The sequence below is a fragment of the Zalophus californianus genome, chromosome 6 (assembly GCF_009762305.2).
Source record: "Zalophus californianus isolate mZalCal1 chromosome 6, mZalCal1.pri.v2, whole genome shotgun sequence".
Classification (NCBI taxonomy): Eukaryota; Metazoa; Chordata; class Mammalia; order Carnivora; family Otariidae; genus Zalophus; species Zalophus californianus.
The window spans coordinates 142,391,297-142,409,169 of record NC_045600.1 but is presented as its reverse complement, the minus strand read 5'-3'; the positions used below and the strand labels follow the sequence as shown (position 1 = coordinate 142,409,169).

The window sequence follows — 17,873 nt, the reverse complement described above, 5'->3', positions numbered from 1 at the left end:
TATTTTCATATATAGGCAAGAAATTCAAGTCCTTGTTACTTTATCTAACTCACAGCGTTGGATTGGGAGAAGGGGGGTTATTTATCATGAAGGACTGTAGAAAAACCTAAGTATCTTTTTTTTTTCTTTCCTAGGACGAAAACCTAAATATCTTTTTTCTATGTCTAGGAAGAAGAAGCCGGGAGGATAAAAGATTGCTGGGACAACCAGGAAGCACCTGCGCTCTCCACGTGTAGCAATGCCAATATCTTTCGAAGGATAAATGCCATATTGGATAATTCTCTGGATTTCAGTAGAGTCTGCACTACACCCATAAACCGAGGAATTCATGATCATTTGCCAGGTGACTTAGATTTGAAACCTTTAGTGTATGTTTTCGTACATACACTATGTATGTATGTAGACCTGTTTCTAGGCAGCTTTCTTGTGAGGCCTACGAAAAATGACCCTGACTCTTTGGTAATACTAGCCCCTTTTTGTAGCTTACTTTGTGGACTAGGTTTCCCTCTGGATGAAGACTGCCTTCGATTTATAATGTACAAATCTATTTTATGACCTATAAAAAGACTGGATAAAAAAGGATAGGTCAGAGGTAGCGGGACTACTTATATAGAGAATTATGATGTGAGTCATATGTAATTACAGGTTTTCTGGTAGTCACATTTAAAACGTTTTTTTTAAAAAAGGGATATTAATATTTTATGTAACCTAACATATAGAAAGTATGGTAACCGTAGAGTCAATATAGAAACCGTTAATGAGATATCGTATTCTTTTGTGAGTGTATTTCACATTTACAGTGCAGCTCAGTTGGAACTAGCTGCATTTCAGGAGCTTGGTGGCCACGTGACTAGTGGTTGCTATATTGGACAGTGCATCTCTTGGATATTTTAATCGCTTTTAACCATGAATGCAAGTCAACAAGCATTTAGTTCTGATGATATGTAGGCTCTCCCATAGGATAGAGGAGGGGAGAGGATAGCATACCCGAAGATGGTACTTCACAAGGAGGCTTGGAAGTCCTAAAATGTGTTTCATAATCTTCTGTGGAAGTTGCAACATGTTGTAAGAATGTTGATGGAATGTTTCTTGTTTGAGTTACTTTAGTTGAAAGTGAACATGTTTTTAATTTTTTAAATGTGCCTTGAGATAAATTTGGCAGTAGTGGGGTTTGCAGAACAAGGACCGGTAATTGCTGTTTTTTCATCATAAATTCTTTGATTTACTTCTGACCTTGACATTGGAAATAATTCCCATAAAGATGCAGGTCTATGTGAACATAAAGTAGCTAAACGTCTGAAGGAGAGATTTCATTACAAACAAGACTGACTTGTAACTGTAGAATTTATTTCTATTAAGTTTTTCTAACTACAGGGCAAATGGCAGAAGGGCATAGGGGAGCTAGGAATGCTGGTCGGGCTTGTCTCCTCAAACTTCCAAGAAAGTACATGTGTATGATTTCCTCTTAGTTGGTGTATGTCATGAACTAATAACCCTGATTGTTCTTTAGCTTATGCCAGGTTTTTAAAAACTCAGAAAATCTGCTTGGTTCAACGTACGTGTTCTGTTTTTCTTTGAGAAAACTGCATGAATTTTATTCCAATATGAATGACAATCAACGATGGCTTAAATCTCACTGGGTTGCCTCAGACATGCTGGGAACTTACTCAGGCACACCTCGGAGAAATTATGGGTTGGCTCCCAAACCGCCGCAGCAAGGTGGATATTGCAATGAAGCGAGTCAAAGGAATTTTTTGGTTTCCCAGTGCATATGAAAGTTATGCTTATTACATCGTACTGTAGTCTGTTAAGTGTGCAATAGCGTGTCTGAAAAATGGTACATACTTCAGTTAAAACATACTTGATTGCTAAAAAATGCTAGCCATCATATGAACTTTCAGCAAGCCCTAGTCTTTTCACTGGTGGAGGGTCTTGTCTTGATGCTGCTGGCTGCTGACTGTTGAGGGTGGTGGTTGCTGAAGGTGGGGTGGCTGTGGCAGTTTGTTAAAATGAGACAACAGTGAAGTTTGCTGCATCGATCAACTCTTTCCGGAATGACTTCTCTGTAGTGGCCAATGTGACTTGATAGCATTTTACTCACAGTAGAACTTCTTTCAAAATTGGGAGTCAATCCTGTGTTACAGATGAGGAAACCAAATTTCCTCTGAGCTGGAGGACTTGTGTGAGGCTACGTAGCTAGTCAGGAAGTGGCTAATCTCAGACTCAGACCAGAGTCTGCTGTCACAGTGCACGTTGTTTGGCACCAGGCCACTTCCTAGCTCTCGGCTCCCACTGACAGAGCATCTTCAGGTGTATGCAGGTGTACATCCAGCTTCGACTTCTGTGTCCGTTCCGGTCTTGATTTTATTTGGGCTCCAGTGGATGCTGTGACTACTGGAGGTCAGATTTCCGCTGAGCCAGGTGCTTCCTACATAGAGCCCTGGCCTTTGCACCCAGATCACACTGCCCCAGCCTTGGGATGCCTTGGTTGGCTTTTGGGCCAAACATACATCAGTATTTCATTCTGAGACATTCACAGGTTCCAGGGATGAAGACAGGGACATCTTTGGAGACCTCATTCAGCTACCTCATCAAGTAATGCAGATCAACTCAACCTTGGACCTATAGTTCAGGTCCATCCCTGCAAAATCTGGCTTTAGATTCCATATCTCTTACTACACTTGGTCCCCCTGCCACAGTTGGCCAAATTCACCAGAAATTCAACAGCAAATAGGGAATGCCTACTTCATGCCAATCACTGTTGTTAGGCTCCAAGGATTCCTGACTTTATGTGGTATCCTCAGAACCTGCTCTCCCATCATGGATGGGAGACAGAAGGAAATAAACAGAAATAAAATAATTGCAAGTTTTAGTAGGTACTATGAAGTAATAACATTTTGAGTGACCTAGGCAGGAACTCTGAGGAGGTATGTTTAAAAATGGAGTCCTAAAGGAAGAGAAAGCACTAGATCACATAAAGAGTGTAGGGAAACATTTCAGACAGAAAAGTTTGGACTAAGGCTTTTGAAAGGGCTTGGCAGGTTTGAGGCACTGAAGGAAGAGTAGGGAAGGGGGAGTCCCGCACAATGGCTGCAGGGGTGGCGGGGGGCTTGAGTGGGCGGGTACCGTGGGCTGCACAAAGCCCCTGGATGTTCCTGTGAGAGTTGTTGGAGGTCCGTGGCCAGTGATATTAAAGGAGTGGTTTGTGCTCCAAACTTGATTACCCATGTCTCCAACAAAAAGGTGGAGGACAGAATGGAAGCCACACCTCATGATGGAGAAAATGAGTGTCGACTCATCGTTTTTTTTGTTGTTGTTTTTTTTTTTTTTTGTGCTTGGGAAAGGTTCCTAGCATTGCTCCTGTATTTGCCAGTGCAGCCTCTTTACAACTTGGCCTCAGTGATCACTTTTTTTGCTTTAAAAATCATCATGCTCTTTTGACTCATTATGTCCAGATCTGAGACTCTCTCCTAAGGAGTAATAATCAGTGCAAATAAGGATTTATGTAGAAGGATACTTAGAGCATCATTATGGTGGTTAAAAATTTGGGAAAGAAAAAAACCCAAAAAAACCTGAGTGTCTCCTAAGAGGAAAATATTTGTTTGTATATTAAAGTGATGGAGTATTTTGTAGTTATTAGAATAATACCTTTCGAGAATAGTAGCTTTCTACATGTTCAGTTACATAAAAATCTTCATAATATAGCATGAAATTAAGATAGAATACTAATCCATATATACACACATTCTCAGTTTTGAGACATATAAAATTAATATAAAAATATAAATACAGTGGAAAAAAATCGGAGTCTGTCCTCTCAGACCCTGCCGCTGCCCTATTGGCAACTGTGTGTAATATTCTAAATCCTTTGTTGCCATCCCAACAATCATCCCACAGCCTCCACCAGGAGTCGACCCCATCTCAAGAAACCACTTTCTTTGCTCGTCCACAAGAAGCAGCTCCTCCTCCGTTCGAGTTTGACCGTGAGATCACAGCAGTTCAGTCCCACCCTGAGGCTCCACTAGTAATTCTAGTTCTCTTGCTGTTTCCACCACATCTGCAGTGACTTCCTCCACAGACGTCATGAACCCCTCAAAGTCATCCACGAGGGTTGGAATCAGCTTCTTCCAAACTCTCTTAATATTGATATATTGATATTTTGACCTCTTCCTATAAATCGCGAATGTTCTTAATGGCATCCAGAATGGTGAATCCCTTCCAGAAGGTCTTCGGTTTACTCTGTCCAGATCCAGCAGAGGAATCACTATCTATGGCAGCTATAGTCTTATGAAATTTATTCAGTAATAAGACTTGAAAGTCGAAATTACTTCTAGACCCATGGGCTGCAGAACGTTGTATCAGCAGGTGTGCAAAGAACATCAGTCTCCTCGTACATCTCCGTCAGAGCTCCTGGGGGACCAGGTGCATTGTCAATGAGCAGTAATATCTTGACAGGAATCTTCTGAGCAGTAGGCCTCAACAGTGAGCTTGAAATATTTAGTGTACCATGTTGTAAACATACGTACTGTCCGGGTTTTGTTGTTCCATTGACAGAGCCCAGGCAGAGTGGATTTAGCATAATTCTTCGGGTCCCCAGGATTTTCAGAACGGTACATGAGCACAGGCTTCAGCTTAAAGTCAGCGTCTGCATTAGCCCCTAACGATAGAGTCAGCCCAACCTTTGAAGCTTTGTAGCCAGGCCCTGACCCTCCCTCTCGGGCTGTGAAAGTCCTAGATGGCATCATCTTCTGACAGAAGGCTAGTTGGTCCACACTGAAAATCCGTTGTGTTGTGGAACCACCTTCATGAATGATCTCCGCTAGAGCTTCCGGAGACCTCGCTGCTGCTTCTCCATCAGCCCTTGCTGCTTCACCTTGCAGTTTGATGTTGTGGAGACGGCGTCTTTCCTTAAACCTCACGAACCAACTCTGCTAGCTTCAGACTTGTCTTCTGCAGCTTCATCCCCTCTCTCTGCCTTCACAGAACTGAAGAGAGTGAGGCCTTGCTCCGGATTAGGCTTTGGCTTAAGGGAATGTTGTGGCTGTTGGAGCTTCTGTCGAGACCACTAAAACTTTGTCCATATCAGCAGTAAGGCTGTTTCACTTTGTTATCATTTGTGGGTTCACTGGCATAGCACTTGTAATGTCCTTCCAGAACTCTTCCTTTGCATTCACAACTTGTCTGTTTGGGGCAAGCGGCCTGGCTTTCGGCTTATCTAGACTTTCAACACACCTTCCTCTCACTGAGCCTAATCATTTCTAGCTTTTGAAATGAGAGATGTGTGACTCTTCCTTTCACTTGGACACTTAGATACTTAAAGGATATTGTCGGGTTATTGATTGGCCTAATTTTGATATTACTGTATCTCCGGGAATGGGGAGGCCCAAGGAGAGGGGGGGAACAGAAGGGGAATAGCTAGTTGGTGGAACAGTCCGCACACACACAATATTTAGCAATTAAGTTTGCCATCTTGTGTGGGCATGGTTTGTGCCGCCCCAAAACAATAACAGTGGTAACATCAAAGATCACAGATCATCATAACAAATACGATAATAATGAAAAGGTTGGAAAATATTGCAAGAATTACCAAAATGTGACTCAGAGACACGAAGTGAGCAAATGCTGTTGGAAAAATGGCACTGATAGACTTGCTAGATGGGGTTACCATAAATCTTCAATTTATTAAAAATCAATATCTGCAAAACGCAATAAAACAAGGTATGCCTGTATTTGCCTTTTTCTATGTATCATATTTACAGTGTGTCCATATTGATATTTTTAAGTCAAATCAGTATGTTTTAATTGCTGTTTAATAGTAATCTACGTAAATATCTACAATATTTATCTGATCCTCTATTGGTAAGTGATTTTTGCTGTTATAAAGAGTATTTTGGTGAACATCCTTGTATATATCTCCTTGTGTGCATGTAACAAGCACTTCTCTAGCCTACATACCTAGAAGGGAATTGCAGAGTGATTGGGTATATACCATCTTCAAACTGTTAAGTTGCTAACTTCTTTCTTAAAGTGAATTTATCCGTTTACAATCCTGCCAGAATTTCATGAGAGTTTTTTTCCTACATCTTTGTAGACCCACTTATTGTCATAATTCAAAATTTCAGGCAGCCTTGGGTGTAAAGCTTACTTATTTTTGTTTTTGTCTATATTGAGAAATATTTTTTGCAGTTAAAAGAATACAGGTAGCATGTATGATCTGGCATCAACCCAGGAAAGATCTTTAGAACTGGACCTCAGTGTTCTTTTCCTTTATGCTGGTGTGTTTCTTGAGATTCCATTATACATAATTAAAAATCACTGGCTTAGATGAAATCATGCAGGAAATGCTGTTCTGCTACAAAGCCGAACTGTTGAGCAGAATACTAAATTTAATGTTCTCTGCCTAGAAAAATCCTTCTCATTTTCAAGAACAGCTTTGTTATCACCTCTGAGAACTTTTTCTCACATTCCCCTGCCTCTCTCTGTTAGATGTGATGAGATCATTCTTGGCTATTTCAGACTGTTCATTGACCCCACTGTGTGGTGTTCTAAATGTAAATATATGTGGTCTCAAAACAGGGAAGATGAGGTATAGTCTTGAAGAAGCATATTCAGTTTGCCCATGTCATAATAAACCTGCACAAAAGTGCAGGCTCTGGATGCAGATTAACTTGAGAACAGACCCTGGTTGTGCTGCTTACTTGCTCTAATCATGGCTAACTCTGAGTTTACGTTTCCTGAACTGTAACACAGGAGTCATAGCCATACCCATATACAAGCTTTTGGGGGAGCTTGAATAAGCGATGTGTGTTGAATTTGTAGAATAAAGCCCATAACTGCACTTATACACACTGTGGTGGTACTGATTGTGACGGTGTGGATATAGACAGTGCAGTTGTGAGAGAGCTTTATGTAGGGTCATGATGTTGGAAAGTTGAATTCCTGGTTTCTGGTTTAGACTGTCAAGGACCAGGTGTTAAACACCCTTGGGTTCCCTGACCCTCAGTACTGCGTCTGGCACAGGGTGGGTGTCCTTACACGATTGATGTATATATACATTCTCACAAACTGGGTACTGAAGCTGAAGGAGGCCCTAATTTTATGTTCAAATAAGTTCTCTCCCCACATTCTATATTGATTAGTGTCTAGGATTTTTCTTCTTTTTTATTGTGGTAAAATAAGTTTACCGTCTTAACCACTTTTAAATGCGCAGTTCAGTGACATTTAATACATGCACATAGTTGAGCAACCATTACCACCATTCATCCCTATAATTCTTCATCCTGTAAAGCTGAAACCCTGTACATGTTGAACAACAACTCCCCCATTCTTCCCTCCCCGCCACCCCCTGCCACTCGCCATTACACCTTAGGTCTTCATGATTCTGACTATTCTAAGTACCTCATGTAAGTGGAGGCATACAGTATTTGTCATTTGTGACTGGCTTATGTCCCTCCCTTTTGCATGATGTCCTCAAGGTTCGTCCATGTTGTAGCATTTGTCAGAATTTTAAGTCTGAATAATATTCTGTTACTGTATATATCTCATTTTGTTTATCCAGTCATACATTGATGGATACTTGGTTGCTTCCACATTTTAGCAGTTTGAATAATGCTACTATAAACATGCATGTACAAATCTTTTCAAGACCGTGCTTTTGCTTCTTTCAGGTATATATCGAGAGGTAATTGCTGTTCTATTCTTAATTTTTTGAGGAATCACCATACTGTTTTCCACAGTAGTTGCACCATTTACATTCCCACCAAGAGTGCACAAGGGTTCCAGTTTCTCCATACCCTCACAAACCTTGTTGTTGATAGTACCATCCCAATAGGCATGAGGTGGTATCCTAGTTTTGATTTGTGTTTCCCTAATGATTTGAGATGTTTAGCACCTTTTCACATGCTTATTGCCTATTTGTGTATCATCTTTGGAGAAACATCTACTCAAATTCCTTTGTACATTTTTTAATCAGGTTTTTTGTTCTTGTTGCTGAATTTTAGCTGTTCTCTCTATGTTCTAGATATTAATGCCTCATCCAATACATGATTTACAGACTTTCTCCTATTCTGTGGGATGCCTTTTTAGTATATGTGCTGCCGAAGCGAGCACTGTGGGATGCCTTTTTAACAACTTTATTTTTTTTATTTTTTTATTTTTTTATTTTTTTTTAAAGATTTTATTTATTTATTCATGAGAGACAGAGAGAGAGAGGGAGAGAGAGAGAGAAGCAGAGGGAGAAGCAGGCTCCCAAGGAGCAGGGAGCCCGATGCGGGACTCGATCCCAGGACCCCGGGATCATGACCTGAGCCGAAGGCAGACGCTTAACCATCTGAGCCACCCAGGCGCCCACAACTTTATTTTTTTTTAAGACTTTGTTTATTTGAGAGAGAGAGTATGAGCAGGAGGAGGGGCAGAGGGAGAAGGAGAGGTAGAAACAGACTGACTCCCCACTGAGCCGGGAGCCCGATGCAGGGCTCAATCCCAAGACCTTGAGACCATGACCTGAGCCAAAGGGAGCCACTTAACCAACTGAGCCACCCAGACACCCCTGTGGGCTGCCTTTTTACTCAGGAGAGTGCCTTTTGATGTACAGGACTTTAAAATTTTAATGAGATCTAATTTGCCTATTTTTTTGTTTACTTGTACTTTTGGTATCATATCCAAGAAAACATTGCCAAATCCAGTGTCATGAAGCTTTTATCCTGTGTTTTCTTCTAAGATCTTATGTTTAGGTCCTTAATCCATTTTTGAGTTAATTTTTGTATGTGGTTTTAGATAAACATTCAACTTTATTTGCATGTGTATATCCAGTTTTCCCAGCACCATTTGTTGAAGAGACTGTCCTTTTCCCCATTGAATAGTCCTGTCAGCCTTGTCAAAAAATCATTTGAACATATATGTAAGAATTTATTTCTGGGCTTTCTATTTTCCATTAGTTTATGTCTGTCTTTATGCCAATAACACACTGTTTTGGTTACTGTAGCTTTATAATTGGTTTTGAAATCAGGAAGTATGAGTCTTCCAACTTTGTTGTTTTTTTTTTCCAAGATGCTTTGGTTATTTAGGGTACCTGAGATTCCGTATGAATTTTAGGATGGATTTTTCTTTATGTATTTTGGTTATTAATTCCTTATCAGGCATGATTTTCAAATATTCTCCCATTTGGTAGGTTACCTTTTCATTTTGTTGATAGTTAGAAGGTTTTAGTAATGTATTCCCATGTGTTTATTTTTGCTTTTGGTATCAGGGTTTCTTCTATTTCTGCAACACTGTCATTGGGATTTTGATATGAATTGCATTGAATCTGTAGTTTGCTTTGGGTAGTACTGACATTTTAAAAGCATTAAGTCTTCTTATCCATGTAATGGACATGGGATGTGTTACCATTTATTTATGTTGTCTTTAACTTATTTTATCACTGTTTCTTAGTTTTCATTGCACAAGTCTTTCACTTTCTTGGTTAAGTCAGTTCCTAAGTATTTTATTCTTTTTGATGCTATTGTAGATGGAATAGTTTTTGTAATTTCCTTTTCAGATTGTTCATTGTGTCTAGAAATGCAACTGATTTTTTTGTGTTGACTTTGTATCCTGATACTTAGCTGAATTTATTCTAATAGTTTTTTGTGTACTCCTTAGGGGTTTCAACATAATAATCATATCATTTACAAATAGGGATAATTGTACTTCTTCCTTTCCAGTTTGGATGCCTTTTATTTTCCTTGACTAAATACTCTTGATAGAACTTTCATTATGTCGAATAGAAGTGGTAAAAGTGGGCATCCTTATTTTTTTTTTCCTGATCTTAAAGGAAAAGCTTTTAGTCTTCCACCATTGAGTATTATATTTGCTATGGGTTTTTTTTAATATAAGGCTTTTATTATGTGAAGGTATGTTTCCTTTTATTCCTATTTTGTTGAGTGCTTTTATCGTGAAAGTATCTTCTCAGGTACTTTCTCTGCATCAAGTGAAATGGTCATGTGGTCGGTTTTTTTTTTTTTTCCACTGTATTTTACTTTTAATTATACTATGCAGATTTTCTAAGCACAAACACAGTACAACACCAACATGGTTGGGTTTTTTCCCCCCCCATTCTTTTTGTTGATGGAGCATATAGGTTTTTTTGCATGTTGAACCATCCTTACATTCCAGGAACAAATCCCCTTTGGACACAGTGTGTAATCCTTTCAGCACACTGTGGAATTCTGTTTGCTAGTATTTGTTGAGTGTTTTTGTCCAATTTTTGGTTTTGATCAGTGTTCACAAAGGATGTTGGTCTGTAGTTTGCTTGTAGTGTCTTTGGTATCAGGATTATGCTGCTTTCACAGAATGAGTTGAGAAGTGTTCTCTGCTCTTCAGTTTTTTTGGAAAGTTTGAGAAGGGTTGGTATTAGTTCTTTAAATGTTTGATAGAGTTCACCAGTGAAGCCATCAGATCCAGGGCTTTCCTTTGTTGGGAGATTTTTATTTATTGATTCAATATCCTTACTAGTTATAGATCTATTCAGATTGTCTATTTCTTTGTGATTTAGTCTTGGTAAGTTTTGTGTTTCTAGGAATTTGCCCATTTCATCTAGATTATTCAATTTTTGAAGTACAGCTCATAGTACTCTCCTACAATCCTTTCTATTTCTGTAGGGTAGGTAGTACTGTCCCCACATATGTTATTGATGTTAGTAATTCAGTATTCTCTCTTTTAGTTCATTTAGTTAAAGATTTGTCCATTTTGTTGATCTTTTCAAAGAACCAACTTCTGGTTTTATTGATTTTATTTTTTTCCTTTTTTTATTTTTTGTCTTTTATGTTTATCTCTGCTCTTATTTCCCTTCTTCTGCTAGCTTTGGGCTTAGTTTATTCTTCTAGTTCCTTACCTTGTAAAGTTAGGTTGTTGATTTGAGATTTGTTTTTTTGATGAAAGCATTTATAGCTGTAAATTTCCCTCTTAGCACCACTTTTGCTGTGTCCCATAGTTTGGGTATGTTGTGCTTTCATTTTCATTTGTCTCTTAAGTATTTTCTAATTTCTTTGTGATTTCTACTTTGATCCATTGGTTGTTTAAAACATGTTTAAAAAAATAGGTTTAATTTCCACAGTATAGTGAATTTCCCAGTTTTACTTTTATTATTGACTTCTAGCACCATTTGTTGTAGTCAGAAGATACTTTGTATGATATATATCTTTTTAAATCTATTGAGGCTTGATTTGTGGTCTAACATATGGTCTGTCAAAGAAAATGTCCTATGTGCACTTGAGGAGAATGTGTATTTGTTGTTGGGTAGAATGTTCTGTATATATCTGTCACATCTAGTTGGTTTATTGTGTTAAGTCTTGTATTTCCTTCTTTAAATTCTTCTTTTTGGTTTTTCTCTGTTATTGTGAATTGGGGTATTGAAGTGTTGAACTCTTGTAGACCATTTCTCCTCAATCCTGTCAGTATTTGTTTCATACATTTTGATGGTCTGTCATTAGGTATGTAAATGTTTATAATTTTTGTATTTTGATATATTGAACCTTATATTAATATATAACATTCTTCTTTTGTTTTTTATAACCTTTTTTGGCTTAAACCTGTTTCATCTGGTATTAATATAGCCACCCTGCTCTCTTTTGATTACTATTTGCATGGATACATTTTTTCTGTCATTTCACTTTCAAACTGTCTTTGTGTCTTTGGATCTTGAGTCTTTTGTAGACATCATGTAGGTGGGTCATGTTTTTTTATCCATTCTGCCAGTGTCGCTGTCTCTTTTTCTAAGTAGGCTCCATGTGCAGTGTGGAGCCCAGCATGGGGCTTGAACTCACAACCCTAGGATCAAGACCTGAGCTGAGATCAGGAGTTGGATACCTAACTGACTGAGCCACTCAGGAACCCCCAATCTGTCTTTTGATCAGAGAGTTTAATCTATTTACATTTAATTATAAGGAGGGACTTTTGTCATTGTATTGTTTTCTATATGCCTTACAGCTTCTTTTTGCTTCTTATTTCTTATATTAATGTCTTCTTTTATGTTTAGTTGATTTTTTTTTTTTGGTGAAATGTTTAAATCTCTTGTTTCCTTTTGTGTGTATCCTATAGCTTTTTTCTTTTTGGTTACTCTGGGGTGGTTACATTTGACATCATAAAGTTATAACACTCTAATACGGATTTATACTAGCATTTTTCAATAACATACAAAACCTTTGCTCCTTTACAAGTCTTTACTCGTCCCTTTCAGTTGTTGTGACAAGATTACATCTTTATGTAGAAAACAAGATTTCAAATTACAAACCAAAGTTAGTCATACTAACTTTTCCAGTAATTATTTTGTTTCTTTAAATGTGGTAGTCTTTGAAATCACATGGAAAAAGGTTATAAACCATTATTACAGTGATCCCTGCTGTTTAAAAAATTCCAATATAGTTAACCTACAGTATTATAGTAGTTTCAGGTGTACAGTATAGTGATTTAGCACTTCCATGCATTACTCAGAACTCATCATGATAAAGGTGGTATTAGTCCCCTTTTATCTCTTCCATTTTCCCACTACCTCCCATTGGCAAACCAATGGGAGGTAACTCTGGGGTTAAATGTCTGTTTTCTTGTTAGTCTTTTTTTCCATTGTTTCTTAAGTTCCACATATGAGTGGAATCATAGGGTATTTGTCTTTCTCTGACTTCTTTTGCATTATACTCTCTAGTTCCATCCATGTCATTGCAAATGGCAAGATTTCATTCTTTCTTATGGCTGAGTAGTATTCCATTGCAATGACACTTTTGTAATTGCCCACATGATTACTCTTGTGGAGATGTTCACTTCTCCACGAAGCTTCAGGTTATAGTTGAGTGTCCTTTCGTTTCACCGTGCAGAACACCCTTGAGCATGTTTGCAGATCATACTTAATGGTCATGAACTTCCTCAGCTTTTGTTTGTCTGGACATGTCTTAATTTCTCCCTCACTTTTGAAGGACACTGTTTGTGGATATAGGATTCTTAGTTGGTATTTTTTTTTCCTCTTAGCACTTTGAACTTATGGGCCCAAGTTTTCTGGCCTCAAAAGTTTTTGATGAGACACTGCTGACAGTCCTACTGAGCAATCTTGAATATGGTGATTGGCTTCTCTCTGCCACTTTCAAGATTCTCTTTGTCTTTTTTTTTTTTTTAAGATTTTTTTTTTTTATTTGACAGAGCACAAGCAGGGGGAGCAGCAGGCAGAGGGGGAGGGAGAAGCAGACTCTCTGCTGAGCAGGGAACCCCACACAGGACTCAATCCCAGGACCCTGGGATTATGACCTGAGCTGAAGGCAGACGCTTAACCAGCCGAGCCACCCAGGTGCCCCTCTCTTTGTCTTTTGAAAGTATGATTATACCGTACCTCAGTGTGGGTCTCTGAATTCATCTGACTTGGGGTTATTTTGTGCTGCTTCAGGGTTCATGCTCATTTTCATCACATTTCAGAAGTTTTAGGCCATTATTTCTTCAGATATTCTCTCTGCCCCTTTTACTCTGTTCTCCTGGGACTCCCATGATGCATATGTTAGTCTCCCTGATGGTGTCCCACGTCAGTCCCTGAGGAGCTGTTCTCTGAAATCTTTATTTCTTTCTTCAGCCTCGATCATTTCCACTGTCCTGTCTTAAAGTTCACTGATTCTTTCTTCTGCCTGCTTGAATCTCTTTAGCGAAATCTTCAATTTCAGGTATTGGACTATTCAGTTCCAGATTTTTTTTTGTTTGTTTCTTTGTAGGTTTTCTGTCTCTTTATTGACATTTCCATTTTGTTTACACATTGTTTTCTTGACTTACTCCACATCTTCCTTTTATTCCTTTATCATCTTTAAAACCACTGTTTTAAAGTCTTTGTGTAACATATTTTCCAGGGTCTTTTCAGGGACAGTCTTGTTGATCTTTCTTTTCCTTTGAATAGGCCATACTAGTTTCTTTGTGTGCCTTTCGATTTGTTTGTTGAACACTGGATTATAACATGGTAACTCTGGAAAACAGACTCTTTGCCTTTCCCAGCGTTTTCTTTTGTTTTTGTTTTTTGTTTTCTCTTGTTACTGTTTTTGCTGGGTTCAGTTTTTGTTCTGTGGTTTGTGGTTTTATTGTTTTCGTTTTTGTTTTTTTGGTTGTTGTAGGCAGTCTCTGTGTTGAGGATCAGCCTGAGGCATGTTTATACTTAGGTGTTTTCTCAGGTCTTTCCTAAGCCTTTACCTGGACATGTGCAAGCACTTTGTAATTTTCTCCATATAGGTGGTTATCTTAGAGTGTCCTAGCCAGTGTCTGGCTCCTGTAGGGGGAAAAAGTGGAAAATGAAGGGGGAAAATGGCACCTGCCCTTTAAATCCCCTGGAAGCTATTTCAGCTGGAGGGAGAGGGGCTAGGGCTTGCAATGCTGGGGGAGGGGCAGGAGCAATGGCTGACTGTCTCTGTGTCGGCACCTCTGTGATCAGTGTTCAGAGCACATATCCCCAGTATTTGGATGACCGGTCCTTTTTGCCTGCCTTAACTCTTCCAGACCATATACAGGCTGCTCCAGGAACATGTGCACAGATAGCTGGTGGCTGGGGTGAGTGTAGCTGCTGTGCTGGGAGCTGAAATTGATCCAAATTGAGGCAGTTTACCCTCAGGTTTTCCCTTGGAAGTTGTAAGGCTTCATCAGACTCCAGAGTTGTGAAATAGTTACATAGGGGCCTGGGTGGCTCAGTCAGTTAAGCGGCTGACTCTTGGTTTTGGCTCAGATCATGATCTGAGGGTCGTGAAATCAAGCCCCAAGTTTGGCTCTTGGCTAGGTGTGGAACCTGCTCAAGATTCTCTCTCTTCCTCTCCGTGCTGCCCCCCCCCCCAGTACGCACATGTATTCTCTCTCTCTCTCAAAAAAAAGTAAAAATTTAAAAAATGAAAAATTACATCATACGGATTGTGTTAGTATAAATAATGGTGCTTTCTATACCTCCATCTTCTGAAAATCTTTCTAGCATCTAGGGTTTTAGTTTTGTATGTTTACACATCATCACTTATTTTGACTTTATTTTTACTGGTTTCTTAGATTACTGTTCATTTTTGGGCTAGTTTTCTTGACTTTTCAAATCATTAAGCATAACATACATAACATAGGAAATTGCTAAAACCATTGTTTTACTCTAATAAATTATACAGTAAACACCCACATAGCCCTTACCTAGGTCAAGAAATAGAGCGTTATTGGGGCGCCTGGGTGGCTCAGTTGGTTAAGCAGCTGACTCTCAATTTCAATTTGGGTCATGATTTCAGGGTCCCGGGATCGAGCCCTATGTCAGGCTCTGTGCTCAGCAGGGAAGTCTGTTCTTCTTGAGGGCTCTCCCTCTGCCTCTCCCCTTGCTTGCTTGAGTGCTCTCCTTTGCATTCTCTCTCTCTCTCTCTCTAATAAATAAATCCTTAAAAAACAGAACATTATCAATACTCCAGAAGTTCCCCATGTTTTATTTTTTTTTAAAGATTTTATTTTTTTGACAGAGAGAGAGAGAGAGAGGGAACCACAAGCAAGGGAATTGGGAGAGGGAGAAGAAGGCTTCCCGCTGAGCAGGGAGCCTGATGCAGGGCTCGGTCCCAGGACCCTGGGATCATGACCTGAGCCGAAGGCAGACGCTTAACGACTGAGCCACCCAGGCGCCCCCCATGTTTTAATGATCATATCTCCATTTCCCCAGATAGAACCATTGTCTTCCTGTGATTTTTCTCTAGTTTTTCATCCCCATGCATATATCCCTAAAAAGTATTTACATTTTGAACTTTATTCCATACTGTATTCTTTTATGACAGCCTTGTTTATGAAACTAATCTATGTTGTGTGCAACTGTAGTTAAAATTGATGGATATATATAGCATTATAAAAATCTCATAACTTATCATTTCTGATGTTCAACATTTGTGTTGTTGCTGAACGTTCTTGTGGGTGAGTCCTGGTACACAGATTCTCTAATATTTAAGAATGAGTATCTTCAAAATTAATAAGCAATGCTCAGCCTTTCCCAAAGAGGTTGTACCAGTTTACTTCCCCACCAGCAGAGAATGTATCCGTGCAGCTCCTTCACACCCTATGAACTATTGATACTGTCACTCTTTTCCACGGAGTTTTCTTACCTACCGAGTGTAATAGCTCAGGTGGTTTTAACTTTTGTGTCTTCTTGATTTCATTGAGGTGTTCAGCATTTTCAAGATCTTTATTGGCGATTTTGAATATTATTCTGCACCGTGCTTGTGCAGGTATTTGTACCTATTTTCGGGTGGTAGAATCAGATTTGTAGGGCATTATTTATTGTGCATTGGAGTCCTTTGTCAGATCTGTGCACTGCTAATCTCTCCAACTTTCTGGCTTTTGTTTTAGTCTTCTAGTGTTGTCTTTTGATGAACGTAAGTTCTTCATTTTAAGATAGTTCCAATTTATTGAGATTTTTCTTTACTGTCAGCATTTTCATGCTGTATTTAAGAAATCTTCTTTGAGGAAATGATATTTTTTGTGTTATCTTTGAGAAGCTGTCTTGGTTGATATTTGTGGATAATATCAAACAATTATAAATTTTTCTTTTTTAATTTTTATTAATCATTTGCTAGCACATAGAAAGAATAGCTTTTTGTATATTGATAATGTATTCATGGACCTTGCTGAATTTACTTTAAAATACTAGTCATTTTAGAGTCCTGTAGATTTTCTGCATACGCAGTTGTCTGCAGATTATGAATGTTTTGTTCTTTCTTTCCAGTCCTACTTTTCTTTCCCATAACTTATTTCAGTGGTTTAGATTACACAGAAGAGTATTGAATAGAAATGATAATAACAAGCCTGTGTGTATTATTGCTAGTTCTGTGGAAGGGGTTACAGGAATGGAAATCTTCAGCATTTCATTGTTTTATCTGAAATTTTTGAGACATTTTTGAGACTTATTTTTTATCTGATGATGGAAATTTCAGAGTTGGTAGAGGATATCTGTGTGTGTGTGTGTGTGTGTGTGTGTGTGTGAAATCATGAATGGATCTTAAATTTAGTTTTCTTCAGTATTCATTGGACTTTTCTCATTTATTATATAAACATGGGGAGAACATTCAGGAAAGAATACCAACATAAAACCAACTTGACATTCCCAGAATAAACCCAATTTGGTCATAATATATTTCATTTAGTATGTTGCTGAATTTGGTTTGCAAATGTTTCCTTTAGGGTTTTTGTATCCATGCAGGTAAGAGATTAGTTTGTAGTTTTCCTTCCTTAAAATATGCTTGGTAACAAGGTTATGGTAACCTCTTGAAACTGGGAAGTTGTTTTTTTTTTTTTTTTTTCCTTTTCTTTGGAAGAGCTTGTATAAAATGTACAGTGGGCCTCCTTAAATTTTGGTATAATTTAGTAGTTAAGCCACCTGGGCTTGAAGTGTTTGTATTGTTTTGTTTTTTGAGGAAAGGGTTTAAATTATGAATTTAGTTTCTTTAACAGATACAGAATTATTCATACTTTGTTTTTTTTGAGTTTTTCTAAGAATTTCTCCATTTTCATTTAAAATTTGAAATTCGTTGGCATAAACTTATGTATAATAGCCTCTCAATGTTTTAGAATTATCAATATTCTTTCTTTTTCTATTGAGATGCAATTGATGTACAGCATACTAGTGTCAGGCATACAACATAATGATTTGGTATTTGAACATACTGCAAAATGATCACAGTAAGTCTAGTTAACCTCCATTACCATACATACAGAATTTTTTTCTAGTGAAGAGAATTTTTAAGATTTACTCAGCAACTTTCAATTGTGCAATACAGTATTTTTTAATTTTTTTTAAAGATTTTATTTATTTGACAGCGAGAGAAGGAACACAGGCAGGGGGAGTGGGAGAGCAGAGCAGGGAACCTGATGCGGGGCTTGATCCCAGG

General features: G+C 38.4%; 1 protein-coding gene across 11 annotated transcripts in view; it reads left to right on the top strand.

Moving 5' to 3' along the window:
• CPEB1 (cytoplasmic polyadenylation element binding protein 1) overlaps window positions 1–17,873 on the top strand; it is a 96,234-nt gene that overhangs the window by 18,580 nt on the left and 59,781 nt on the right. For all 11 annotated transcript variants that reach the window (XM_027569626.1, XM_027569618.1, XM_027569625.1 and 8 more), the window contains one exon: window positions 169–343. Coding sequence is in view for 6 of the 11 variants with exons in the window: in XM_027569618.1 (XP_027425419.1) it covers window positions 169–343 (175 nt within the window). In the remaining 5 variants the exon portion in view is untranslated. The remainder of the gene's footprint in view (window positions 1–168; window positions 344–17,873) is intronic.